General features: G+C 37.2%; 1 protein-coding gene and 1 non-coding gene across 2 annotated transcripts in view; one reads left to right on the forward strand and one right to left on the reverse strand.

Moving 5' to 3' along the window:
* Positions 1 to 6365: 6365 nt before the first annotated feature.
* Positions 6366 to 26428, forward strand: part of LOC117336520 (ALX homeobox protein 1-like) — a 70012-nt gene continuing 49949 nt past the window's right edge. The window contains exon 1 of the mRNA XM_033897132.1: positions 6366 to 6522. Within this exon, the coding sequence (XP_033753023.1) occupies positions 6366 to 6522 (157 nt within the window). The remainder of the gene's footprint in view (positions 6523 to 26428) is intronic.
* On the reverse strand, positions 20964 to 21073 carry Trnai-uau. The gene is made up of 2 exons: positions 21036 to 21073; positions 20964 to 20999 (listed from the first exon to the last, which is right to left on the reverse strand). It is a non-coding gene; the product is annotated as a tRNA-Ile (tRNA).

Raw genomic sequence — 26428 nt, forward strand, 5'->3', positions numbered from 1 at the left:
CTCTGACCCCCGAGGGGCCAAAAGGGCGGGGCCCAATAGGTGAAATAGAGGTAATTCCTTTGAATCGCTACTAGTCATAAAGTTATGAATGGATTTGAACCCAATTTGGTCAGAAACATCCTTGGGGGAAGAAGATCAGATTTTGCATAAATGGTGACTCTGGTCAATTTGGTCAGAAACATCCTTGGGGGAAGGGAAACAGATTTTGCATAAATGGTGACTTTGACCCCCGAGGGGCCAAAGATGCGGGGCCCAATAGGGGAAATAGAGGTAATTCCTTTGAATCACTACTAGTCATAAAGTTATGAATGGATTTAAACCCAATTTGGTCAGAAACATCCTTCGGGGAAGAAGAACAGATTTTGCATAAATGGTGACTCTGACCGCAAAGGGGCCAAAGGGGCGGGGCCCAATAGGGGAAATAGAGGTAATTCCTTTAAATCGCTACTAGTCATAAAGATTTGAATGGATTTGAACCCAAGTTGGTCAGAAGCATCCTTTGGGGAAGGGGAACAGATTTTGCATAAATGGTAGCTCTGACCCCAGAGGGGCCAAAGGGGCGGGGCCCAATAGGGGAAATAGAGGTAATTCCTTTAAATCGCTACTTGTCATAAAATTATGAATGGATTTGAACCCAATTTGGTCAGAAACATCCTTGGTGGAAGGGGAACAGATTGTGCATAAATGGTGACTCTGACCCCCGAGGGGCCAAAAGGGCGGGGCCCAATAGGTGAAATAGAGGTAATTCCTTTGAATCGCTACTAGTCATAAAGTTATGAATGGATTTGAACCCAATTTGGTCAGAAACATCCTTGGGGGAAGAAGAACAGATTTTGCATAAATGGTGACTCTGACCCCAAAGGGGCCAAAAGGGCGGGGCCCAATAGGGGAAATAGAGGTAATTCCTTTAAATCGCTACTAGTTATTAAGTTATGAATGGATTTGAACCCAATTTGGTCAGAAACATCCTTGGGGGAAGGGGAAGAGATATTGCATAAATGGTGACTCTGACCCGAAAGGGGCGGGGCCCAATAGGGGAAATAGGGGTAATTATTTTAAATCGCTACTTATCATAAAGTTATGAATGGATTTGAACCCAATTTAATTAGAAACATCCTTGGGGGAAGAAGAACAGATTTTGCATAAATGGTGACTCTGACCCCCGAGGGGCCAAAGGGGCGGGGCCCAATAGGTGAAATAGAGGTAATTCCTTTGAATCACTACTAGTCATAAAGTGAGGAATGCATGTTCTAAAAGCAATTCTTGAGGTCTTTCAGACCTTAGAGAGTCAGGACTTCATTAATCTTTAAAGCAGTTTGGATTCCCACACTATAACCATATATAGCATTGTTAGAGATTAACAAATAAAACAAATTGAATATGAACATTATTTTGACATTTGGCCTAATCCAACCAGGTGAGCGATGCAGGCCCCATGGGCCTCTTGTTTGGTATACACCATGAATCATCAACAACAGATATTGAAAGAAGAAGATGTCCAAAAGAACATGTAAAGATAAAATCTCAAGAAAATACAGTTAAAGAAAGGTATGTCACTTCTGTATTTGAAAACCAAGATACAGGGGAGAGAATTGATGGCATCTATGGAGTTTTTTTCTCTTCCAGAATGCCTCATTCAAAATGCTGCCTCCATGGGCAGCCATCTTGAATGAGGCATTCTGGGAGAGAAAAAACCTCCGGAGTGCCAGCATATCTCTCTACTACAATGGATATAGCGTGTAAGACGGATCTAAGGTGCAACATAGGAAGAATTCAGCATTATAAACCGATTGAAAATAGCTTGTTTTTAGTTCAAATCGAACAGCTATATACACCTACCCTTTAAATAACTATTTTCTGGCTTTATCACTACTGAATAGAAACCGAAAGAACAAGCGTCATTTAAAACCAATGACATGAATAGCCTGTATACAGCCAGCGATACATAACAATGTATAATCACACAATAAAATCGTTCGTAAGCAGTAGACATTGTTATCTCAAAAGCATTTGTTGACGGCATCTTGCAACGAAATATCCTGAATGCATATATAGATGTCAGCCAAAAAGAGATTAACACCAGTTATCCTTTAGAAGCCTATAAAATTGTACTGAGAGCTGTAGCCTAAGGGTTAAGGACATGCTAACCCTGTTTTAACTGCAAAATATAGAAAATTATGGAATTGATAAAACTTATATTTTCACTGTAGATTTTGCATTGAAAATTTAAGATTTTGCATTGAAAATATAAGATTTTGCCGGAACTACTTTCCATCAGTCGATTAGGCATAGGCGCAGTAATGATAGACGGAGTAAGTTTTATAATCATTAAATATCTACATGTATATTTTATTACTCTGTTTACATTAATAACGGAAATCATATTGTGTTTCAGGAACAAATAAGTACACAGGCAATATTTCTTCACGTGAATTTCACGTGAATTTCACGTGAAAAATTTCACATGAATTTCACTTTTTTGCCCTTTGAATTTCACGTGAATTTCACGTGAAGGAATATTGCCTGTGTACGAACTGGTGTTTATATGTCGTTTATCATATTCAATATATTTTTAAATGTGAAATTATTTTTGTAAGGTAATAATATTTTTAAATGGTTTCTTTTCCCAACGCGCTGACTCGATCGGTTGTCATTTCGACGGATTGGCCTAGTTATTTTCAAGTTGGCAGTTAAAGAAAAAACAAATAATTCATTAAAATTTCGATGTAAAAAAAATGTCTCCTATCTTCCGTTACATGTCGTATGTTACTTGTTGGTGCTAATAAGATATATGTCTATACTATGTGTGCCATGTTATATCTTTATGCTGAGTGGTGTATAGGCTGTCGTGATGATAGCATCTTTAATCATTGAACACAACACATTACCCTCAGGGCCTGGTCCATTCCCGGGGGTCATTGATATGTACGGCGGCCTAGTGACGATCATGGAGGGACGAGCGGCTCTCCTTGCATCCCGGGGGTTCGCCACGCTGGCCTTGTCTTACGTCCACGGGAAGGGTCTACCGAAGTCTATGCTACATATCGAACTTGACTATTTTGAGGTGACTGTCCCATGTAATAATTTGTCACTTTTGTAGTTGTTAAGACACACAAAGCATAAGTAAACCACGGATTCCTTGTTATGGATCATTAAGCAAAATATTTCTACCTGAACTGTGTGTATATAAACATGGATACCACGCAACAGGATTGCTAAGTTAAAATATGTACTGGAAGGAATAATCATCAACAGATGTTTTTGAGGTTAATGTAGTTAATATTTTTTTAAATAAATGTTATTCTAGTATATTTGGTATACAAGAAGTATATTTGGTATATAGGAAGCAGAGAGATGGTTCACTAGTTTACCAGAAGTACGTTCAGAAGGTCTTGGTGTAATAGCTTTGTGTCTTGGTGGGGCCATGGCACAGTGGATGGCACAGAACATACCGAACGTATGTATACTTGTATGCCTCTATAATATGTATATATATACAAAAAGTAAATGCGGACATGTAAACAAAACCATAATTCTTACCCAATATCGATGGATACCAACAATCTATGTATTAACAGAGTGAAAATTACCATGCTTACCATACAGCATGGATACAAACTTTTTATGTCGGTTACATTGTCAGTAAACGTTGGGGAAGCGCTTCGGAAGTGTATTCAATTTAAATTTATTTATTTAAATTCGACATACGAACAAACAATATATTATAATGGAGGCCTTGGAAATAGCGCTAGAATAAGTGAAGTTGTTCCGAAGAGCAAGCATCTTCTTCTTAAGAAACCAAACCCAAATGGCATCCTAACGAAATAAAATATATATCTCAATAAGAGCATGGTTGCGATTATCGGACATAAATATGGAACTGATAGGGTCTTTTACTTTTATCTAAGAGCCAATTAGACCAGAAACACGAGATATATATATATATATATAGCATTAAATAAAGTTAATGAAGTATTGCAACACATTTAAAAGTTCTTGTTTTGTCAGTGCAATGTTATATATAGATATTATGCTATAATTTAGATTAATTATTCTGTTGATATCAATTATAACAGATTTTGTGTGTACACAAAATAAATCTGCCATACTTCCTTCAGGTTAGAGCAGTCGTCAACATCAACGGTGTGTCATTTTGTAGCGGATTATGGAAACATAATGGAGCGGATATTGGATGCAAAGTGAGGTAAAGGAATCGGGCTCAATTTAGCATAACGTTATGCTATATATTGCCGATCAAGGTTAATCATAATCTTATTCCAAACGATAATTTATACCGTAAGAATAGTAATGTCAATACGATAATGAAGAGCTGGTATCATTAAATCAAACAATGTTAAGACTTTGTTTATACCTGTAATTGATATTTTAAAGATTACTATTTGAGATTGTTATTTAAGATTTTTCAGGATATTCCAAACGTTTCTATTTCAACTAGAAGCTTGAAAAATATATAATCATACAAAGCTACACCTAGTTGTATAAGTCATGGTGTCTTCTCCGTCGTCGCCAACCGTTAGCCTTGTACGCAAGTTCAAACGAGGAAATTTACTTCAGACTTGCAATCATAGATTCTGAGATAGTACTGATCAAGGGTTCTTGAGTCGATCAGAATTCCCAGATGGCCGCCATGACCACTATCTTAAAAAAACACATTTTAATATTCAACTCCAGTTTCTCTTTTTCCATTGAGCTAAATATTGGTGATGATATTAAGGCAAGGACAGAAAACTTCGACATTGCAGTCACGCCGGTAATTGTGGAACATGATTGCGCAATTAGGGTTTTCCTGAACAACACATATGTTAAACTTCTGTCGGTGTGCTTCAGCTAAAACATGCCCGAAATAATCCTGCGACTGTTCTAACCAAATACTTGTATTTCTTTGGTCTTTTCACCAGTTAGATCCAGCCAAAACCACAGGCGCTTGCATAGAAAATGTGATTTTCATTTTTTTTTTTATATATGACAGTGGTATGTGTACTCTGTCAGGTACAAGGTTGGCAACTCCGTCACGAGCGTACCTGACGACAGACGATTATATAAACGCATGACCTTTCAACTACGCATGTAAATGAGGAATCTGGACAGGCTGAGGGAGCAGTTTGAAAAATGTCCTTCTGCGAGAGGAATTCGGCGATGTTTCACGGATTATTGTGTTTTGGATGCAACAATTCGTATTGAGTGACACGGTAGGTTAAAGATGAATGTTTCTTGATGACGGTAGTATATATATAGTATGCGCCGTGTCAGTTTGAATAAATGTGTTTTTAAGTCGATTGAAGTGTGGTGGTGGGCCGTTTCGCTCGTGGCGGAGTTGTCAACCTTGTACTTAACAGAGTACACATACCACTGACATATACAAAAAAATTACATTTTCTATGCAAGCGCCTGTGGTCAAAACTTGCATAAAATGACCCTGAGATGGTTTTGAAACGTGGTGATTGGATCGATTTGAACTTCAGGAATGATCCTGATAGTGTCTTTGTCAAGTGTCCAAATTTATCATGGCTTCTACGGCGACATCAAATAAAATTATTGCGCACGCATAGGTTTCAAAAAGAAAAAAAAGAAAGAAAAAAAAGATTTTTTTTTTTTTTGAAAATTCAATCTTCTTTAGTTCTATCAAGTGAATTAAATTAAACATGCTAGTAATCATCATGAGACAGAAGAAGTTTTTTTTCGCGCCCACTTTACTGCTACTTCGTATGTATACTACTAGAGCCCTTATAGGCCAATGAACGTTAAGGATCATGGACCTCCTATTTACATTACAAGACTCGATGAGGAAAGAATCCAAATAAAGCAGGAAGGTGTCTTGATAACGGATTTGTTCGTGGCCTCTGAAGATTCCTATTTAAAAGTAAGTACAAGTAATGTATTTTATTGCCAGTAATCCATTAGACATGTGTGTCAAACCTGTGTGTTGTACATGTAGCAAAATGCATATAGGCCATTGAAACAATTCAAGGCAAATAAGAGCAGTTGATTATTTCTGAAAAAAAATAAGAATTATCGACCACTGACTCAGGGCATTAAAGTGACTATAACTGTAAAAAAAACAATTGTTGGAAAAAATTACCATGTGTGATATTTTGAAGAAATATGTTTTCTATAACTTAAACTTTCTCTTAATTACGACAGGTATAGGTGTAGTAATCACTTGAATAAGTGCGAAACAAAATTACAATTTGGAAGGTGCTTTAACATACCGTAGCCATAACAGAAAAAAACCAATGAAATATTGATTGTTGTAGCCTTGGACACATGGCGCCCACCTCTTGACAATACTGGGTAGCGACGATCTCATGCAAAGGATGGACCACACTTTTCATATTTATAAGGCGATGCCACAAGATTATCGCAGCAAGAAAGCTACACTCACAATGTATCCGGGGGCAGTGCATTTTATAGAAACACCAAACACACCCTTGAACAGAGTCGTAGATGCATTTGATCATTACCAAGTGGCGCTTAGTCTACGGAGACAGAAACAAAAACACAGTAAGTTCTTCTTTTTCAATTATTCGAATACTTCGTTAATACAATCTACGAATTGAAGCTGATTCCGAAATATTGTAAACCCATTGTCTTGGAAAGAAGGGCACCATTTTTACTAATACGTTAATATGTTCTATTGCTTATATACTCATTCTGATGTTTTGTTGTCACAGTTTATCACAATGTATACATACATAAATCATTGCCCTTCGTCTTTAAAGGAAATACCACCAATTATTAATATCATAGAATCTACTTCAACAATTAGGTTTTATCAATTTCCTTACAATGAATTAGATAACCTCATGGTCGGTGGAGGATATCCCAAGCAGCATGCAGCGGCACAACGGGACGCATGGCAGCGATCAATCAACTTCCTCAGGAAACATCTGTGGTGAAGGAAGAATCCAGCAACTTCGTAGTAAAGGTCACCTGTCCGAGCACTGGTTCATCAAGGTCCTCACAATCAGTTATGAGGAATTCCAATGTGGACCAACTTATAATTTACAACCACTGTCCTACGTTATCATGTAATCCACATCTGTTTTACGAAGCATGCACAATATTTCATAACAGGACTCATGTGTTCATACATTATCTATGACACTCGAACCTCTCGCGTTATAACAAGTAACATTACCTACAGCATCATCTGAATGTCTCCCATTTACAATCCATTAACCGGTTGTTTTAATATTTAGTGCCGGCCAAATTGGTTGACAGTTTTATACATACTTACCCATATCATTATCGTGTAAGTAATTAACAGTATTAGACAAAGTGTTTAAAGGTATATTACCAATACGACAGCTGTAATAAAATCATCAACTTCTCCGGTTCGAATATTAAAATCACCAATAGCTAATACCGGTATATGTTACATGTGTTGGGATCCGAGTATACGGAAATACTTTCTTCCAATTTTCACAAAGAGATCTACATCATGTTTTTCATAATAGGTTCTATTCGCCAAATGAAAATAATTGATAAATAGATATGTATCTTTATTATCAACCAATAATTTACGTGATATTTTTAACAGTACAATACTGTCAATTACATTTTCTACAATATTACAGCAATCATTTAGTTCATCCTTATAAAATATAACAATTCCTCCACCCTTTCCGTCTATTATCGGCACAACGTGTGCCGTATAGTCAGGTAACTGCTTAATCCAACATTCATATAAACATATTATATCATATGTTTACCAAAGTTCTCCAACTTGTCCAATTAAAGTAGTTTCTAGTCAGAAAAAAAATAAAGGATCAATATATTTTTTTTAATCTACGATATTTTCAGAGCCTGACAAAAAGATTGACGTTTCCCCAAAGAAGTTGATCATTTATTATGTATACATCATGTTCATCAACTGCATTATACCGTTTCAGTAAAACATTCTTTAATACACTCAACATAATTCGGCTCAAATAGAAGATTGTTATTTATTTCCAGGTACCTAAACCACGTGATTGCTGTGAAAAAGTTAACTGAATAGATATTTGAGAATGGTCAGATCGGTAGGCTACACCAATATCATTACTATCCTCATAATTGACAATATCCCTAGAGACTAAAAAATAGTCCAGTCGAGTCCGTTTACCCTGAGGCCCCCTCCACGAGAAAAGTTCTTATCTTGATTTTGTTCTCTCCAAATATCAAATCAGTCAACTAGGTACCAAGGGAAACTTACATATGAAATTTGAGAAAGATCCCTTTAGTACTTTCTGAGAAATATCGATAACAAGCTTCCATTTTCAAAATGAAAAATGGCTGCCTGTCGGCCATGTTGTTTCCGAAAAAAATTACATATGAAATTTGTCACAGCGATAACAAGAATTGTTTACGGAGGGACGGACGGACCACGGGCGGAGTTGTTTGTAATTTTGCAAGAAACATACTCTTCCTTTTTATTAATCGTAAGTTACATATTGCAAACATTCCTTTCGTTTTGTTATCTTTTGGATTTGTACAATATTATTTCGGTACAAGTTTTTCTCTAATCTGACAAATTCTTTTTTTTAAACAAATAATGATATTATCTCCTACTTCATCTTCATTACATAGTGTACATTTTTTTTCATCGCGAAGGATTCCTATCCAATGACCAGTTTCATAGGCAAAGGGAGGTTAGACGTGCGGAACTTACAGAACACATTGTGATCCCTTTTATTTAATTCAATCAAGTAGTTCTGATTTTAGATTTCCATAATAGATATTTTCCCCCTCTGCTACTCTTCCCGATATCTACGAACCATTTTGAAAAGCTTGATCATTTAGCTTTTGTCTTACTATATATTTTAGCTTTTGCCTATTTAAACTAGTAAAAACCTAAGTCATTAAGTGCTGTTTTTACAAATTGTAACCATTTTGAATGAAATACATCCATTTCATGCATTGCATATATAATGTTAAATAATTCACTTGATAATTCATCATCTGTAATAATTTGTGCCAAAATAAAATAATTCTACTCTTAATTATATTTACCTTTTGGTATATTAAGTATAATGTTTTTTAAACTTCAAATGAATTGTCTCTAGTCACATAATATTTTCAAATCCCCGAAATCTCTGATGCGTATTACATATCGGTAATACTAATGTATCAAATAGTTTAAAGTGTAGGTCAACAGGTAAATTGATATTTCTGATTTTCCAATACCCTGCCAATAATACTTTTTGTGCATGTGCCCCTTATTTAAGAAATAATTAACGATGATTCGTGTATTGTTGCCGGATATACAACGAGGACGAGGATATTTTGCAATTAAATAAATAACGAAGGCCGCAGGCCTGAGTTATTAATTAAAATTGCAAAATATCCGAGTCCGAGTTGTATATCCTGCAACAATACACGATTCAAAGTTGATTATTTCTATTCTACCATGTACTGTTTAGTTCTGAGATCGACCTCTTTCTAATAAAAAAAACAGCAAAGAAACCCCGAGAAAACCTTGCAATTTATTTCTTGAGTACTGCATTATTTGCTGATGAAATATACAGGCAATACAGTACTACGATCAAGAGCATCTATCATATGGCATTGATTTTGAAAAGAAAAAAGGATAAAAAGAAAAAAAAAAAAGGAGGGCCTCCGTAGGATTCGAACTCGCGTCGTGGTAAAAATTTATTGAAAGACTAACCCATTAGCCCACTCGGCTATAGTAACCTTTTATGAAACGGGTGAATATTAGATATATAAAATTATTAACAGCCTTGACTCACGACCGTGTATTATTGGCACGAGCGTGGGTTATTGGAAAATAATACATGGTTTTAAACCAATCAAAACTGGCGTTGCATAGCAAACATGGTAAAATTCTTTTTCGCCTTAGCGTTTCCAGTGTAGTAAAACAATAATCCGAGGTATGGATAAGTACATGTATCAATTTCAATTTGTTGTCCGTACAGCATCAACTTACGACTATTTTTTTAATCTTATTTTCGAAAAGATAACTATCCTAGAATTGTTTATATTAACTTCTAATTTCCATTCTTTACAGTAGTCACCAAATAACTAATGCTTTTTGTAAACATTCGGGTGATTCTGCTAGCACGACAGCGTCGTCGGCATATAACAAAATAGATAGTTTAAGGTACATTCCGATGAAGTTTTGACTAAGGTTATCAATATCTTGTCGACACTTCACCTCGTTATTACTAAGAAATTTATCAAATGAATTGAAATAAAGATTGCGATAAATTTTCCATTGTTTTTAACCGATGTTACACGATAAAAACTGAGTTTGTTCATTTCCATTTTTTACACAAGACTTAATATTTAATAAGTTGTAAATTAAATCAAGATTTTTACCTTTAACATCACTTTACAACATCTTTTTCTAAAGTCAAACTCTCCACACAGTATCAAAGGCTTTTTTAAAAGTCAATGAATGGAAAAAAAAGAGTTTCTTGTTATATGATAAATGTATTGCTACTAGTGTTTGCTTTACAAAAATAGTATCTGTGGTTACATAGCCTTTCTTAAATCCGGCTTGATTCCCACCAATGAGATTTAATGGATGAAGCAACTGATTCCATCTATATTAAATATAGATGTAAATGATTTTCCCAAACACGATACTAAAGTCATTGCCCTATAATTATCGAGATCGTTGATGTCTCCCTTGTTTTTGTATATTGGTTTAATTAGTCCCATAGTCCAAGAATGTGGTATAATGCCAGTGTTTAATACAGTGTTGAATAATCTAACATATACATTTTTAAAAGTCTCTATTGAATATTTGAAAAAAAAAAAAAAAAAAAAAAAAATTGAACAGCTTTTTTTTATCTCTATCTCAAATATTGGACTAATAAGAACATGATAATACACATTTACATCCAAGTCAGTTACAGGCAACTGAAAGTCTGAAAATATCCCAAAACTGTTTAGGGTCACTTTTTGACATTTTTCTTATTTCCCCTTCCATTTTTACATCGTATCACGATATGCTCTGCCTTTCCTTTTCACCATTTTTTAATTAAGATTTTCCCTTCTTTATTCTCAGATATAGGCTCTTGGATATATCTAAATATTATATGGATATAGTCACAACGTTAATACATTGATCTCATTTATATACCATTACTATACTATTAAGACACTTTTACATTTCATCTCGTTTACAAAGCAAAGTATTCTTAAATCTTACATGTGCACATTGTGACAACACACACCACATACATTATGCATATCATATACACGCAAATGTGGGTGGTCGTAATTTCATCTCGAAAGTTATAACCACACACACCCTCACACCTAACACATCAGATTATGTTTTATCATTTTAAAGTTATATTTTGCAACATTAAGCTCGTCTTTAGTTAGCACACTCTTGTGAAGACCATTTTTATTATTGCTGTTTTTAGTTTTACCAAAAGGATATACATATTTTTTAACACCAAAACCCGATTTACATCATGTACAGCCCACCCATCTCAGATTGGTTTGTTATACTACTTCAAGGTTGCAGTAGTCCTATCACTCTATCAGTTTATTGTCTTTGATATAATCAAATTATTCGTCTCATTTGATTAGGTTCCAATTTACAGTATTGTTACATTCAATATTTACTTTTAGGGGGATAATTGGTAGGATAGTTATCATTACCAATAATGCAATTAAATTCTATACGACAATGTACATCAAATAGCATTGGTCAAAATCTGTCACCTCAAAATGTTCAATAATACAACAATCAGATATTCCACTAAACTGGCATCGTTACATGTTTTGTCCCTATATAACGATCTATTCCAACTCTTCCATTTACAATATATGATATTTTTTTTACATAAATCTATAAGTTGATACCCAAAGTCTTCACAATAGCGATCTAAAGGAATTTGATACAAAGGCAATTTTTCAAAGTCGTACATTTATGTAAATCATTCATCATTTTCATTAGTATGTAGTGATTCAATAAAAGTTTGGTCTGGAGCAATATAGTCTAAGAGTGTTTTAGTTCTCCCATTAAAATCACCCATTAAAGCAACATATTTGTTAATTCTCTGGAGGAAAAGATATACATAGAGGATATCTAACAGTGTCTTCAGTAATACCAAATATATTTCACGAGTGGGGCTAATATTTTGATATTTTTCACGAGTGCGCAGCGCGAGTGAAAAATATCAAAATATTAGCCACACGAGTGAAATATATTTGGTATTACTGAAGACACTGTTAGATATTCTGTTTATTACATTTTTTATCAACGAAAAACCTACCCCGTATGCTAACTAGGCCTACAGCGATAATTTGTAAACAAAAAAAGTAGTTTCCCCTGTCCAGGTGCTGACATATATGTCGGGCTTTCTGATTGGTCAATTATTTTGGTATTTTCTAATCATTAATTTGATTGGTCAAATCAGCAAAAGTGATATTTTTCACTAGTGAAAAATATGTTTTCACTAGTGAAAAATATCACTTTTATAGAATGAATAATGTTTGATATTTCACTGGTGAAAATGTAATAATCCAAATAGTACATCAGAATACATATCAATTAGGTTTTTAGAAACTGTCATCCATTGGATGTATTCGATTTCCGTGTCATGAAATTCTACATGACTCTGTATTTTCTATTTAAATATCCAAACAATTCCGTCTGATTTCTTTTTACAGGATTTTCTATGTTTAGCCTGATATGTGTAACCAATGGGTAACGTCAGTGCGTCACATTTATCAGTTTTGCTCTCTACAACGACCAGTATATCTTTGGATTTCATAACACCTATAAATTCAAGTGATATTTATTTTGACATAAGTCCGTACACGTTCATTACAGAAACCCGAAAATTTGTGTGCTGATGAGAGTGTTCATAGATGGGACCTCTTGTTGCGAACCCCTAGTGGTATCCAACAAAAGTGGTTCCAGGGTCATGAGGTCCAGCGACTGGGTTGTTCGGATTTTTTTTGCGCGCAGTCACCATGGCGAGGAAGTTGATGATGTGAAGTCGGACCGGGTTGTGTGTGTTGGTGTGGAGGCGTTGAAGGGAAGTATCGCTGCTCGTTGATATACATTTTGTCAGCTCTCATTCGTGCAGTTCGATTTCGCCCTTTTGCCTCCTTCATGATAGGATACAGTGCCTAACGGCGCTCGATGATTTCATTGGGGAACTGCTCATTGACGTGATACGACGGATTTTGAATGTAGTTTTGTCGGAGCTGCTGATAAAACCCAGTCTTTGTCCTTGCGGTTGCTGAAAACGGCCATGATAGTACGTGGCTTACCATCATGTCGCAGACGAAGTCGGTGAACCACTTGAAATGGTGTAGTATCCTCTATATCAAGCTCGTTTTTCATGAATTAGTACGCACTGCTTCAGTATCTTTAGGGTCTTTCTCTCTGCCAGTCTCCGTCTCTGGTATGCCCCCAAACAACAAATTGTTTTTCGTAGAGCGTATCTGGGCCTCAAGCAGCATCTCCTTTACCCCGTGTCATGGCCGAGACGTTCCTCCAACAGCGGGTAGGCCTAGTGAAATTCACTATTTTCTCTATACGTTCCGAGTGTATAGCCAACTCGCGTTTGATATCAACAATAACGACTGGGGTGGGTAGGGTGGTAGGGTCGAGTCAACATTCAGTGTTCCTTGAACTCCTGGGGTGTGATATATTTCGGATGGATGTTGTGGCCGCGGCTGCGACAAACTGTCTATGTGGCTCAATTAAAACAGACTGATATTCATATAAGACAGCTTTGGCGTTCCATAGAGGGACATCTGGGACGACACTGATACCCTGGCCAGGTGGGAGTCTGAAAGCTACTTCAAAGATTTCATCACGGTCCAGTAGATTGCTCAATCTAATTATCATATTGTTCTTGCCTTCAGTTTCACGATGGGGGTCTTACTCTTTCCCTGTCAAAATCAAGAGAATCACCCAGAAATGTCCGTACCGCCTTCTCCGTAACGTCCCGACTCCATCAACCCATGTCCGACCCTGGGTTAGAAGAGTTCCGACTACAGCAACTATGCTTCGTTTGCACATGCGTCACCATTTGGAAGAATGGCAGTGATTCGTTGTTGTTTATACGCATATGTAATCACATTAGAAGGAACAGCCTGACTGTAGTTAATAGCTGACTCTCGACAGAGTTTTCCTTCAGGGGCCTAACAACACATCTAATAACAAATTCCACTTACGGGTCCACATATCAAGTTTTGTTCTGTTGTTTTCCTCCTCGGTAATTTTTTCAGTCAACTTCTAAGTCGGGAAGGATTTTCTCAGGTACAGGGGCCGGTCGAACCTATTTACTTTCCTAATGTCATATTTTGCTTTGCGAGAAAAAAAAAATGGCTGCGCCCATCAGCTTCGGAGCACGGAGGTGAGTAAAGAATCCGTTGTATAGCTAGATAGCAGACATGTGACAAAAACATGCTTATTGTATTATTATTGTTATATTATCATTGGTAAATATTGCCTTGCTATATCATTTAAAATATACAAACAATGATTTATAATAGTAAACGTGTTCAAGCAATTAGCATATGACCAAAATAGTTGGAAGGACGATCCACGACATGCCACGAGGGTATGATTTGGTAACGTTTTCCTTCAATAACATTTTATAGGACATACATATAATTCTCCCAAATATATCAATATATATATCAATATAAATATATCAATCGAAAAAGAAATTAACAGAGTTACATACATATAGGGCATTATCCCCTCCACCCCCTTTTTTTCTGGGGAGGGGGGGAGGGGGGCGGGGGTCATTGATCACATATTATTGTGGTATTTATAATTTTAAGCCGTTATTCAGGGATATTCTTGCTTTTACAGGCTCTTTGATATTTTTGGTAAGTTTTAGCATGATTGTGGGCATTACTCAACGGTCGTAATTCAGGGAAACCCTTAGTTTATATATCTTTTAAATATTACGATATTGTTTTTTTATTGCGAATTGTTTTACATGTTTAGTCGAATTAACTATTTCAGAGCATCCTTGTATCTATATCCTTATTGATAATTGTACTTTTTATTTACTGGAAGAGCTTTATGAAAATCATTGTTATTTGAATTATCAATTGTCTTTATATAATCAGTATGTTCACTTTACACTTTATGCATAATATTGCTTTCATATAGTGTCATAAATACTTTCATAACATCGCCCTTCGTCCCCGGTCCGTCCTAATACCTTGTTTTGTTATCGCCATTTCCGTAGAGTAACTTGAATATTTGTTTCCAGTATTATGGAAGTTGCTACGTGTGTATATTTTAAGACTGATCTGAAAAACAAAATGGCCAACAGGCGGCCATCCCGGATTTTCATAGTAAATGTATTTTGCCCCAATTCCTCGTGAAGGGCTAAAGGAACTTTCTCAAATTTCATATCATTTTCATTTTCATATGTTAGTTTCGATTGGTCCATATTTATGCATGTTCAATTGCGAGATTGATCAGGAAAAATCGATGAAATATGGCCCCCTTGTTTAATATCTCTGCTTTGAGAACTATCGGAAGGGTCATTCTCAAGACTGACCACAAATATCAAATTGACATGCAGACGTACATCTTGAAGTTTTGTTTTTGTTTTTTGTTTTTTTTATTGGTCTTTCTTCTGAAGTATTATATATCGGTCTTTCTTCTGAAGTATTATATATCGGTCTTTCTTCTGAAGTATTATATATCGGTCTTTCTTCTGAAGTATTTCATATCGGTCTTCAACGAATTTCATACAGCACATTTATTTCCCCATTGGTTCAATATTTATGCTGATCAGAACACATTAAAGGTCGACAGACGGCCATGTCAGAGTTTAATTATTGAAGTTAGTTATCAATATTTTTCTCTTCGGCTAATAAAAGTAAATTGATATTTTTTACATTCTCATATGTCGACAGATATCATACATGATAATTAAGAAAGAGGTGCCTAAATACAGGAAACGTCAAACTTCATACAAAACCAATTAACTGTATTATAACACCACACGAGAAAGGGCGATATGGGTAATCAAGTATTTTTGAGTATCCCGATATTAGCTTACTGATTTAGTATCATTTATGTAGTAGCTGAATATTTGAGAAAATATATCCAAGGACGTACAAAAGGTAAATGTACAGGCATATTATTAGTATAAGACTAAGGGCTTTGTGTTAAAGGTGTGTGGTTGTTTGATGTTAGTTCTCCACTTATAAGTATAGTGAGTTCTATCTATCATGGTCATTAATTAATTCATATAACTTTTTATGATAATATCACTCACCCTCCCACCGATGTATGTAATGAAAGGGGGAAAATCACAATTATGTGTTATATTATCTTCATTTCTATATTTCTATGTTAAGGTAATTTTGTATTCTTCCATAACGCAATTTCATATCGTTCGTTGATATAGATATCGATATTATAACCTGAATTATCAGTTTCTGGAAGAAACTAACAGATGCTAAAATGTTAAAATGAATTATCTATTATACAAGGTATCAACAATCGTTAACGAGGAAAATGTGATACAATTGAAAGGACCGAATACATTAAACATATTTTGAATAATCATGGACGTGACAATATATGGCTAGATCAAAATCTTTTCAATTCCAAATTGATTATATCCATTGTAAAGCTTCCTCAATTCAAACAAAACTGGGCAGAAATCTGTCGAGAATCTCCAAAATCTACAATTTATAGAGTCTACAAGATCGAAGTTGTTTTTGAATATTATTATTTCAATATTCTATCCAAAAAAGTTGCTTGAACTGTTTGTTAATTCAGAACTAGAAATAATCACTTACCTGTTTAACTGGAATTTGAAGAGGTATACCAAGGGATGAACGTATCTGCCAAATATGTGATAAAAAGTTATGGGAGACGAGTATCATCGAGTTGCTTACAATCCAACTTAATCCTAAGGCTTCGCATATTATCAAATGTTACAAAATATCATGATGTCCAAAAATTATCTTTCCTCAAAAAGTTATGTTCATTTATCCAAAAAATTAACCGTGTAGGTTCACCTCAACAATAATTGTTTAATCTAACCAAATTCCATCAACAGATTTTTAATACTTCATCCCTCTGTATATCCTCGCATGTGCATTGCATTACTTGTATTGCTGATAGAAACTATAATGTCTATTTTAGTATATCATATATATCTATACAATTATACCCTTTAGTGCTGAGATTATAATAAATGAAATGAAACGAAATGATTTCAATTTTTTTTCTCGAGAGAAAGCATTATTTAGTGTATTTCTGTGTTTCATATCGCACTTATACTGGGTCTGGTTACGCCGTCAATAGGAAGGGTTGTCTTTCTTTACACAGTAGCTTCAAACACCGCACAGTGTTAACAACAAATACATTGTAAGTTACATTTGACGCTGTGCCTACATTAACGATGTGTACAGTATGTGTCGTGCTGATCAAGGTTTGAAATTCTGTATCCGAAGAGAGAACATGATTTACACCATATTTTTCTGTAATCAATTAAGCGTATTTGCGGTAATTACTGTAACTAATTGGTATCGAGAGAGACAATTGGTCAGAGCTACGACCTTACATTCTCCCTCCACTCACTGATTTGTCTTAATCTCTTCAAGATTTCCCTGTCACACCTAGGATATGACTTCTCTGTCTCTCCCAAGGGTGTGATTTCTCTGTCATCCCCTAGGATATGACTTCTCTGTCCCTCCCAAGGGTGGGATTTCCCTGTCACACCTAGGATATGACTTCTCTGTCTCTCCCAAGGGTGTGATTTCTCTGTCATCCCCTAGGATATGACTTCTCTGTCTCTCCCAAGGGTGTGATTTCCCTGTCACACCTAGGATATGACTTCTCTGTCTCTCCCAAGGGTGTGATTTCTCTGTCATCCCCTTGGATATGACTTCTCTGTCTCTCCCAAGGGTGTGATTTCCCTGTCACACCTAGGATATGACTTCTCTGTCTCTCCCAAGGGTGTGATTTCTCTGTCATCCCCTAGGATATGACTTCTCTGTCCCTCCCAAGGGTGGGATTTCCCTGTCACACCTAGGATATGACTTCTCTGTCTGTCCTAAGGGTGTGATTTCTCTGTCATCCCCTAGGATATGACTTCTCTGTCCCTCCCAAGGGTGGGATTTCCCTGTCACACCTAGGATATGACTTCTCTGTCTCTCCCAAGGGTGTGATTTCTCTGTCATCCCCTAGGATATGACTTCTCTGTCTCACCCAAGGGTGTGATTTCCCTGTCACACCTAGGATATGACTTCTCTGTCTCACCCAAGGGTGTGATTTCTCTGTCATCCCCTTGGATATGACTTCTCTGTCCCTCCCAAGGGTGTGATTTCCCTGTCACACCTAGGATATGACTTCTCTGTCTCTCCCAAGGGTGTGATTTCTCTGTCATCCCCTAGGATATGACTTCTCTGTCCCTCCCAAGGGTGGGATTTCCCTGTCACACCTAGGATATGACTTCTCTGTCTGTCCTAAGGGTGTGATTTCTCTGTCATCCCCTAGGATATGACTTCTCTGTCTCTCCCAAGGGTGTGATTTCCCTGTCACACCTAGGATATGACTTCTCTGTCTCACCCAAGGGTGTGATTTCTCTGTCATCCCCTAGGATATGACTTCTCTGTCTCTCCCAAGGGTGTGATTTCCCTGTCACACCTAGGATGTGACTTTTCTGTCTCACCCAGGGGTGTGATTTCTCTGTCATCCCCTAGGATATGACTTCTCTGTCTCTCCCAAGGGTGTGATTTCTCTGTCATCCCCTAGGATGTGACTTTTCTGTCTCTCCCAAGGGTGGGATTTCCCTGTCACACCTAGGATATGACTTCTCTGTCTCTCCCAAGGGTGTGATTTCTCTGTCTCTCCCAAGGGTGTGATTTCTCTGTCACACCTAGGGTATGATTTCTCTGTCTCTCCCAATGTTGTGATTTCTCTGTCTCTCCCAAGGGTGTGATTTCTCTGTCTCTCCCAAGGATGTGATTTCTCTGTCACACCTAGGATATGACTTCTCTGTCTCTCCCGAGGGTGTGATTTCTCTGTCATCCCCTTGGATATGACTTCTCTGTCTCTCCCAAGGGTGTGATGTCTCTGTCATCCCCTAGGAACTTAAACACGATATGTCATTAACAGCGTCGCTATTTTGTCATTGCGACAATATAAATGTTATTGTTATCCCGTAATATATAACGTTATCGTAAATAGTATATCTATAACGTTATGGTAAATGGTTTATGTGTTTCATTAAGTTTGTACCTAAATATGGTGTAGTGGTGATAGGATTGGGATTACGTTATTTACACAGCATTCGTTATTGCACATATACAGTGTATAAGAGACGAAAAAAGGATAGACATTCTGTCTTTATTATGATATTGTAATTTGCATGAAGATTAACAATATTTCTATATGTATGTGCAAGTACTAGATAATGATCCCAACAGAAATTTCAAGTGTTTCATCATGGTGTATTTACCAAATATTTCGCAAAAAATCTATGAACCAGTGACCTTTCAGTTCTGGCTTCCCCAATAATTATAAAATTTTAGTTTAGTCGGGGTTATTCCCACCAAAAAAAAAACAAAAAAAACACGGGGAAGATATTTTGAATCTGACAGCAGTTTTAAAAGTCGTTAGATAGAGTTCATAAAGTGACTATAACTGTAAAAATCACTGTTGGAAAATATTATGAGGCATAGTATATACATAATTTCAATTAATACATAATGTACCAGATGTGGTACATGTAAGATTCTTATTGTGTGTAAAAACTATACTTTGATACGAATGCTGACAGTGGTGTACAAAAGTGTATGAAACCCAGATGTGGTACATGCAAGATTCTTATTGTGTGTAAAAACTATACTTTCATAAATGACTCAAAAATAGAAATAAGATCTAATATTACATGTAATTCTAAAAATGTTATTTGCACTTTAATATGCAAATCATGTGGTGAATTTTATGTTGGCCAAACTGGGTGCGAATTAAGATTGCGTATGAATGTACATAGGCAGCAAATTAAAGATGATGACTTGAGATATTTAAAGGTAAGCAAACATATTCACCAGTGTTCTGGGAATGATTTTCGTGTTTTACCTATTTACAAGTTAAATAGTGACGATGTAGTTACAAGAGAGTTAAAAGAAAAAATGTTTATCAAAATGCTAAACTAAACTTTAAGTGCAGAATAAGTTTATTGAATGTACAGTATTCCACCTGTTCCGACTTTGTTTATTGCGTCACGCTATTGTTAACTGATGACGTCATCACACTTGATGACGTCATACATATCTTAGCAACGTACAAATAAACAAAAGTTCAGTCCGCCTGAAGAAGCCTGAGAGGAACAGAAAGGCCTTGCGGCAAAGTCTGTTTTTTTGTTATTTTTTATACATATATATATATTAAATATGTCATAAAACAAAGACATCCTCTGAATTATGAAATTCAAAAGTGTCCTCAAACATGTGTTCTAAATACTGAAACCGGCGCAAAACAATAACATAGCAAGTCATCGCAAGTCGTTATGTCTTACAAGAATACATACACATGTATTTTACTGGTCTCCGCAGTCTCGTCACTACTGGACTCCATTCGACTTTCTCCGTGTAGCATTGTCTACATACATCAACTGAGGTCAACACGGGTTTAAAACCTGTATAAATATATTTACGGAACATGTTTTTAAGGTATAAACTTATCCATTGCTATATTCTAAACTTATCTCACCATCAATAAGAAGAAATCATCGTTTGATGATTATGAAATCAACAGCTATAGTCCGGGGCAGAACAGACAAAAATTATCCAATCTGCTGTTGTTCCTTTAAACTATTATGAAATACCCACAAACTTATTTATAATGCTACTCACAATAATTCTTTAGGATTAGATGTACTTGACAAGCTACTAAATACAACTTGTCATTGTATTTGTAAATATATATATATAAAACATCGTATATTTTAAACCCGATTTCAACAAAATACAACTGCTCCGGGTGAGGATCGAACTCACAACCTCCGCATTCCTCGTCCTGTGTCAAGCACAGGGAAGGTACTGTCTATAAGTACGGCGCGCTAACCGATTGTGCCACCGGAGCAGATATTGTTGAGCGTCTATACGTAACGTGATGTCTGTGATAGCCCTGACTTCGATCTGTTATCAGTGCGAGATTGTTAAAAGATTGCGATAATCTCGCTTGTCATACCTACGACAAAACCCTTTCATGTGTATGAAATACCCAATCACATGTATGACATACCCATTTACAGGTATGTCACACCCATTCACACAGATGACAAACCCCTTCACACGTTTAACAAACTGTTTGACACGTATGACAAACGCATTGACAAGAAGGTCAAACCCTTTCACACATAAGACAAACCCTTACAAACGTATGACAAACTCTTACACATGTATGACAAAGAAAAAGAAAATTACATATCGTCAATATACCTTTTGGTATCTATCTGAACCAAAGATCGTGTCTGATTATAATGCGAGAAATGTCGGCAGAATGGCGTCATCACTTTTGTCCTGTTGTTCTCCGAACAACCTTGTTATGTTGTGAAAAGATATTTCTACCACAATAGGTGGGTGTTATTTAACTCCCAAGGCATGAAATAATCATTACAACTGCTGAATAAAATTTAGTTTATACCACACGTGGAATAAACTCTAAATGCGTTTTGATTAATTGACATGGTGACCTTTGACCGGGACTATTTTCTTAAACGTGATTCAATGAAATTTCCTTGGCTAACACTTGGATGCCGCTTCACGATGTCCTGGAACCGATAACGCAAAAGACGTAGTACGCAACGCAGTGTTTTTTGTTATGTTGTTGAAAATATACATATATTTTTTATCAATTTATTGCTTTGAAAGAATATACCTACTATCATTTTGCTATGATTTGTAATAAATTGTAATATTTCCATGTATTTCCGAATTTGTCAGTTTTGCATATTAATTAGCGGCATTTCAAATTAGGTCATATCCTTACATCACACTTTATATTGTGAAAAGAACAAAAACGTTCAATTCATCCTCCCAAAAGCTTTTCTATTGTGGTAGAAACAGGTCACACAAACTCCTGGTTGTTTAATATGGCATTTCTTTAACTCTCGTTAGTTATTTTTCAAAAGTTAGAAAAAAAATCGCTAAAGCTCGTGTTTTTGTAACGTTTGAAAAATGACTAACGAGAGTGAAAGAAACACCATATACAGCAACCACTTGATGTGTAATCTCTATATCAGCTTTGTTCAGATCAATTGATACTATCGCTGTAGTTGGTCCGGGTGGGTCGTTCTGTGACCTAGCTAATGGCGCGTGTGTTATCACTTCACCACCCAACAACACACGGTATGGATCTGATGATGTTATCACCACACCACCCAACAACACACGGTATGGATCTGATGATGTTATCACTACACCACCCAACAACACACGGTATGGATCTGATGATGTTATCACTACACCAGCCTCTAACACACGTTATGGATCTGATGATGTTATCACTACACCACCCAACGACACACGGTATGGATCTGATGATGTTATCACTACACCACCCAACAACACACGGTATGGATCTGATGATGTTATCACTACACCACCTTACAACACACGGTATGGATCTGATGATGTTATCACTACACCACCCAACAACACACGGTATGGATCTGATGATGTTATCACTACACCACACAACAACACACGGTATGGATCTGATGATGTTATCACTACACCACCCAAAACACACGGTATGGATCTGATGATGTTATCACTACACCACCCAACAACACACGGTATGGATCTGATGATGTTATCACTACACCACCCAACAACACACGGTATGGATCTGATGATGTTATCACTACACCACCCAACAACACACGGTATGGATCTGATGATGTTATCACTGTACCACCCTACAACACACGAAATGGATCTGATGATATTATCACTACACCACACAACAACACACGGTATGGATCTGATGATGTTATCACTATACCACCCAAAACACACGGTATGGATCTGATGATGTTATCACTGCACCAACCTGCAACACACGGGATCGATCTGATGATGTTATCACTACACCACACAACAACACACGGTATGGATCTGATAATGTTATAACTACACTACCCTACAACACACGGTATGGATCTGATGATGTTATCACTACACTACCCTACAACACACGGTATGGATCTGATGATGTTATCACTACACTACCCTACAACACACGGTATGGATCTGATGATGTTATCACTACACCACCCAACAACACACGGTATGGATCTGATGATGTTATCACTACACCACACAACAACACACGGTATGGATCTGATGATGTTATCACTACACCACCCAACAACACACGGTATGGATCTGATGATGTTATCACTACACCACACAACAACACACGGTATGGATCTGATGATGTTATCACTACACCACACAACAACACACGGTATGGATCTGATGATGTTATCACTACACCACACAACAACACACGGTATAGATCTGATGATGTTATCACTACACCACCCAACAACACACGGTATGGATCTGATGATGTTATCACTACACCACCCAACAACACACGGTATGGATCTGATGATGTTATCACTACACCAGCCTCTAACACACGTTATGGATCTGATGATGTTATCACTACACCACCCAACGACACACGGTATGGATCTGATGATGTTATCACTACACCACCCAACAACACACGGTATGGATCTGATGATGTTATCACTACACCACCTTACAACACACGGTATGGATCTGATGATGTTATCACTACACCACCCAACAACACACGGTATGGATCTGATGATGTTATCACTACACCACACAACAACACACGGTATCGATCTGATGATGTTATCACTACACCACCCAAAACACACGGTATGGATCTGATGATGTTATCACTACACCACCCAACAACACACGGTATGGATCTGATGATGTTATCACTGTACCACCCTACAACACACGAAATGGATCTGATGATATTTATACTACACCACACAACAACACACGGTATGGAATCTGATGATGTTATCACTATCACCACCCCAAAAACACACGGTCTGGATCTGATGATGTTATCACTGACACCAACCTGCAACACACGGGATCGATCTGATGATGTTATCACTACACCACACAACAACACACGGTATGGATCTGATAATGTTATAACTACACTACCCTACAATACACGGTATGGATCTGATGATGTTATAACTACACTACCCTACAACACACGGTATGGATCTGATGATGTTATCGCTACACTACCCTACAACACACGGTATGGATCTGATGATGTGATCACTACACCACCCCAACAACACACGGTATGGATCTGATGATGTTATCACTACACCACACAACAACACACGGTATGGATCTGATGATGTTATCACTAAACCCCCCCCACACAACACACGGTATCGATCTGATGATGTTATCCACTACACCACCAACAACACACGGTATGGATCTGATGATGTTATCACTACACCACCCAACAACACACGGTATGGATCTGATGATGTTATCACTACACCACCCAACAACACACGGTATGGATCTGATGATGTTATCACTACACCACCCAACAACACACGGTATGGATCTGATGATGTTATCACTACACCACACCAACAACACACGGTATGGATCTGATGATGTTATCACTACACCACCCAACACACACGGTATGGATCTGATGATGTTATCACTACACCACCCTACAACACACGGTATGGATCTGATGATGTTATCACTACACCACCCTACAACACACGGTATGGATCTGATGATGTTATCACTACACCACCTAACAACACACGGTATGGATCTGATGATGTTATCACTACACCACCCACAAACACACGGTATGGATCTGATGATGTTATCACTACACCACCCAACAACACACGGTATGGATCTGATGATGTTATCACTACACCACCCAAAACCACACGGTATGGATCTGATGATGTTATCACTACACCACCCAACAACACACGGTATGGATCTGATGATGTTATCACTACACCACCCAACAACACACGGTATGGATCTGATGATGTTATCACTACACCACCCAACAACACACGGTATGGATCTGATGATGTTATCACTGTACCACCCTACAACACACGAAATGGATCTGATGATATTATCACTACACCACACAACAACACACGGTATGGATCTGATGATGTTATCACTATACCACCCAAAAACACACGGTATGGATCTGATGATGTTATCACTGCACCAACCTGCAACACACGGGATCGATCTGATGATGTTATCACTACACCACACAACAACACACGGTATGGATCTGATAATGTTATAACTACACTACCCTACAATACACGGTATGGATCTGATGATGTTATAACTACACTACCCAACAAACCACGGTATGGATCTGATGATGTTATCGCTACACTACCCTACAACACACGGTATGGATCTGATGATGTGATCACTACACCACCCAACAACACACGGTATGGATCTGATGATGTTATCACTACACCACACAACAACACACGGTATGGATCTGATGATGTTATCACTAAACCACCCAACAACACACGGTATCGATCTGATGATGTTATCACTACACCACACAACAACACACGGTATGGATCTGATGATGTTATCACTAAACCACCCAACAACACACGGTATGGATCTGATGATGTTATCACTACACCACACAACAACACACGGTATAGATCTGATGATGTTATCACTACACCACCCAACAACACACGGTATGGATCTGATGATGTTATCACTGTACCACCCAACAACACACGGTATGGATCTGATGATGTTATCACTACACCACCCAACAACACACGGTATGGATCTGATGATGTTATCACTACACCACACAACAACACACGGTATGGATCTGATGATGTTATCACTATACCACCCAAAAACACACGGTATGGATCTGATGATGTTATCACTGCACCAACCTGCAACACACGGGATCGATCTGATGATGTTATCACTACACCACACAACAACACACGGTATGGATCTGATGATGTTATCACTACACCACCAAACACCACACGGTATGGATCTGATAATGTTATAACTACACTACTCTACAATACACGGTATGGATCTGATGATGTTATAACTACACTACCCTACAACACACGGTATGGATCTGATGATGTTATCGCTACACTACCCTACAACACACGGTATGGATCTGATGATGTGATCACTACACCACCCAACAACACACGGTATGGATCTGATGATGTTATCACTACACCACACAACAACACACGGTATGGATCTGATGATGTTATCACTAAACCACCCAACAACACACGGTATCGATCTGATGATGTTATCACTACACCAC

The sequence above is a fragment of the Pecten maximus genome, chromosome 10 (assembly GCF_902652985.1).
Source record: "Pecten maximus chromosome 10, xPecMax1.1, whole genome shotgun sequence".
Taxonomy (NCBI): domain Eukaryota; kingdom Metazoa; phylum Mollusca; class Bivalvia; order Pectinida; family Pectinidae; genus Pecten; species Pecten maximus.